At 31.9% G+C, this 4,821-nt stretch overlaps 1 protein-coding gene across 1 annotated transcript; it reads right to left on the bottom strand.

Moving 5' to 3' along the window:
• Window positions 1-201: 201 nt before the first annotated feature.
• LOC105778554 (cyclin-dependent kinase inhibitor 7-like) lies at window positions 202-1,752 on the bottom strand. The gene is made up of 4 exons (XM_052621860.1): window positions 1,272-1,752; window positions 1,097-1,146; window positions 672-864; window positions 202-543 (listed from the first exon to the last, which is right to left on the bottom strand). Exons 1-4 carry the CDS (start codon window positions 1,571-1,573, stop codon window positions 474-476), a joined length of 615 nt encoding a protein of 204 aa, XP_052477820.1. The 5' UTR covers window positions 1,574-1,752; the 3' UTR covers window positions 202-473.
• Window positions 1,753-4,821: the final 3,069 nt, after the last annotated feature.

Raw genomic sequence — 4,821 nt, 5'->3', positions numbered from 1 at the left:
GAAGAATAAACACAGCGGGCGTACCAGAAAGAAGAAGCAGCGCTGCAGTCAAAAGACATTTTAGCAGTTGAAGGAGATTTGCTTAGTGGTTCAATATTCCCAAAAACCAGCATATATTATTTATTTATTTATTATATAATGTACTTACTCCCACTGAATTTCGTTATTCAGCAAATGATTTTATGTTCTTCCCCAAGCTCACATTCTCTTATTATTTTCCTTCTCTCCAGCTTTTTCCCTTTTCTTTATAACTGCAAGGGGAAGATTTTTTATTTTTTTTTTGATAAAATATTATTAGCCATTTTTGGTTGGATATATATATATTTATGAAATTTTGATTCCTTTCTAACAAGATTTAAAATTTCCAACTAAAAATACTTCCGTTTACATAAAAGAGAGTCGTAAAAAAGTTCATATATATATATATATATTTTTTCCCCGGGGAAAGGGGGGTGTTGGTTTAGGCTTTTTCTTCATGGCTTTAATCGAGCCCACTCATATCGTCCTTCCAATGGTTGATCCTTGAGAATATCGTAGTTGTACCTAAAAACAGTGAACCGAAAAGAAATTTATTCTTTTTTAGTTTGAAATTGCCGTTTGGTTGCTAAGAAAATGTAACAGATGAATGAAAAATGATAATTTCTTTTAAAGAGAATGTGAAACGAACATACTTTTCTGCGAACTGATTTCTAAGTTTTTCCTCAGCAACAACAAAGAATTCTTCGAGTTCTGCTTCGGTTGGCATCTTCTCTACCATTGATCTACGCCGAGAGTTCCCCCCTGATGGCCTGGACGTTGGATCCATGTCTTCTGGTTCTGCTCGAAGCTCACTCAACGGCGTCGTTTCTCTCCTGCTTGAATTCGCTGTAGAGACGAAGAGAAAAAAAGAATTTGAGGAGTATATAAAGAAAGATGATTTAGAGAATTTAAAACGGAAGGAAAGAAAATTTAAATGATAGGCTTCTTTTGAATTTCGAATTCAAGAGACGAAGTAAGTTGCAGTACATAAATATCAAAATAAATAAATTTATTATAGGTATAATTGTTATAAGCTCAATTGAATGCAATTGCTCTTGCCAAACATATATATACCAACCTGTCTCTGTTGCTGAAATGCGTGGATGATTCAACTTCAATGCTCCCATCCTGCAAAATTTTTTAAAAAATTCTCGAATTTAATAGCATCAATTAAAGCTCGACAAACCGAAATTCCTAGAATCCATTATGAAATTTTTCAAAAAACCAAAATAAAAAGTTCCAAAATTGATCACCTCCGGATCTGGCCATTTGATAATCCTTTTTCCGCACGAGCCGATAATGCTTGAACAACATGACACGTCATCATCATGGTCCGAGCTAGGCTCAAACACTGATTTTCATTACGAGGATGATGATCCACCAAAATCCTCCGGCTTCTTAACTGGATATACGACGTCGTTGAGGAAGTTACTTTACATTCTGCTGCTTCGCCTTCGTCGTCGTCGTTAAATCTTCTTCGTTTATTCCGAACTGCTTCGGTTGCCGACTCCTCCGCCATGGCTATCGTTCGAACTCCGACGTCATCTAGCTCCATAACTGCAATTCCTTCAACTGTTCTACACTTCCTCCTCAAAAACTGAAATGAATCACTTGTTTCTTTTTTGGTTTTGAGCGTTCTTTTTCTGGTTTTATTAGCTTCTTTTGATGATGATGAGAGGGGTGAAACAATGAACGGTGAGGATTGGTTTTGAGGTTTTAAAGAGGTTAAGTAGTTGTGGGCTATGAACTGATGGTGGTCCTTTTAACACATTCTGTACGGAAATTTGATGGCGCCGTAACGCGGATCTAGGAACTGTTAAAAGGGAATGTGCCTTAGCTTTGGACCGCGTCGATCAATCCCAATATGGTGGTATGACTTTGGAAGTCCTCCAAAATCACTTCTTAAAACTAAAATTTATAATTAAATCCTAATACAACTTGGTATTATTAGTAAAGACGGGTTTCAGTTTTATTATACGTAATTTATATTTATTTTTTACTCCTTAAACTTGCATGTTAATATTTAACTAATTTTTTTAAAATTTAAAAATATTAAAACATATTTTTTTTATATTTTTTAATTTTTTTTAATTTTAAATTTTTAAAAAAATTAATTAATTGCTAACATGGCATTCGCGTGGCAATCCGTGTGTATGCCACATCGTCAAAGTTAACAACCGTTAACTTTGTCCATCCATTTTGGGATAATTTAACAAATAACGCAAGTTTAAAGGCTAAAAAAGTAAAAAAAAAATTAAACGGAAGGTTAAAATAAATTTTTATAAAGTTAGAGGCTAAATAAATTATTATGTCATTATAATATGTAGATATTTGACTTTACCATATGTAATTGTCACGAATAAATTTTGTTCGATTCTTTATTAATTTAATTTTATTTCGAATATGTATTTATAATTATACCAAAATTATCTCCAAAAAATTAAAGCTAAAATTTGTTAAATCGATTTAGGTTGAAACCATTTTAATCACATCTACTTGATTGAACCATGTTGGATTCAGTTGATTTTATGGGTTGAGACCGGCTTTTGCTCACCCTTTGAACATTTATACATTTAAGTGAATAATAAAAGCCATGGAAGCACTGTACATATGCTGGCTTCAGAAAACCACGTCTATCCTTTCTTTTTCTTGTGAGTTAGGGGAAGGAAAAAAATTATAAAGGAAATAAAAGGCAAAGGGTTTATTTCATTAAATGTACTTAAATTATCTATTAAATTTTTAGTCGAAATTAGAATAGTAGTGACTAATCTTTTCATTCTGAGTACTCTCTAAAGAAATATACAATTGATAATAAAATGCACTCCATTAAAATACTAATTGATTTCATATCAACACACGTATTTACATGGAAAATAAAAGTCATTAAAATACTTTACATGTGCTAGCTTAAGAAAATTAACATTGTATTTTTATTATCTTATTTATTATTAATGTACCATCTATGTTCATTTTAGATCCATGAAGATTGATGTACATTCCATCTCAATCAACTAATCGACATGATCTTCAGTTTGTTGGTCAAGTCTCTAAGTTTGATACCAATTGAAAGTTTATTGATTTTGTCTTCTTGTTGCAGTTGCGCTTACTACCTAATAGAGTAAAAACATGACATAAACAAAGAAGTTGGTTATGCGGTTCAAAGACTCACTACCTTGCCCAGAGAGCATTAATCCACTATTAAACTGCATTACAATATATGATTTAATTTTAACTTACTCACCAAATTACAACCTCACTCTGTACATTAACTACACCACTCTTCCCATTAAGACTTTCCTTGAAAGCTTAGTTACAAATTGAACAAGTAGAACAATTTGTATATAATTATCCACTAAAATAAGTTCCTCACAATGAACAAGTTAAGTGCTTCTCTATCTCATACATAAAACAATGGGCAAGTCTTCAATATGGAATAACCTGGCATAAATTTTCTAGAAGTAATCTTTTTAGGAAAATAAATCTCTTTAAATAAGAAAACTCGATAAATTAGAAGTTTTCAATCAAAAGATTCAAAGTTTTTCGATCAAAAATATCAATTAAATATGACAAGTTATATGATGTGCCAAATGCAAACTAAGTTGCAATTGAAGTTACATCTGAACAATGTGAATAACACAACTAATGTTAATATTTATATAATATGTCAATAATTTAAAGGGGTCAATAATTCAAATTTCTTTTTGGCACCTCATAATTCTAATGCTACTAATATTATCATACACTCTCTCAAGCTATATAAATTAGAGTATGAAATAGACAAATCAATAACTTATTAACATATCAAATTAGGTTAATAACACAAAACAATACATATATATATGAAATGCCAAAACTACTCAAAACTTTCGTAGTACCTGAAAGACTTCAATTGCTGCTAGCAAGACATGGTAGACATGGACATTTACGTATGGGCATAATGGTGTAACTGTTAGGTAATAAAAAAAAAATGAATGCTGAAACAAGTGCAATGATGATGATATATCTTTGCACATTCTGATCAATCAAGGCATCAAGATTTGCATGTATACATGCATAGAACTCACGTGGGGCTTAGAGGGTTTTTGTTAAATAGGCAATATGGACCACTCCCGAAGAAATACTTCATGCTTCTAGCTTTGAGTGTCGTAGATTTTTTAACTATCCATCAACATCAACCCTCCTTCCTATATATATGAAGTAGTACATATTATTGTGCAATTGTCACCGATTGAAACACCTACCTATTTTATGTCTGCTGATGTCCTCTTGGTGTTGAGAAGAGGTTTTGCTAACCTTCAGATTTCATTTTTGAGATTTTAATTAAAAGAGGCTAATAGACAAAGGCAGATGGTCCTTAGGTAAAGGTGGGCACGGGAAGCTTTGGGGCAGGCCGCGCCTCGCCTAACCCTAAGATTTTGTTCAACATTTTATTTCGGAGTGCTTTTGCCTTTACATTAATCTTTTACATAAATACAATATATAAATAAAGAAGGAAAAATATTTAAGGTAATCATTATAAAGGTTGATTGAATGATTAATCATGAGATCTCACCATTTATTTGCATCTTGAAGTGTAAATGAGATAGCTGAGTTTACAAGTTATTGGATTTGATCTAATTTTTGTAAAAATCTTATACATGTTTAAGATTATTAATTACACAAAGATTATTGATATTTTTGTCCCATCAAAGCTTTTCATCACGTTTTAAAGTTGAAGAGGGAACAAACACACAAGCCACAAGGTACGACTCTGAATATTATACTAAATGAATTTGAACGGCACTAATTCTTTACTAGACAAAG

The sequence above is a fragment of the Gossypium raimondii genome, chromosome 10 (assembly GCF_025698545.1).
Source record: "Gossypium raimondii isolate GPD5lz chromosome 10, ASM2569854v1, whole genome shotgun sequence".
NCBI classification, from domain to species: domain Eukaryota; kingdom Viridiplantae; phylum Streptophyta; class Magnoliopsida; order Malvales; family Malvaceae; genus Gossypium; species Gossypium raimondii.
Note: the sequence above shows the minus strand (reverse complement) of the source record. Positions and strands in the feature narration are given on the sequence as shown.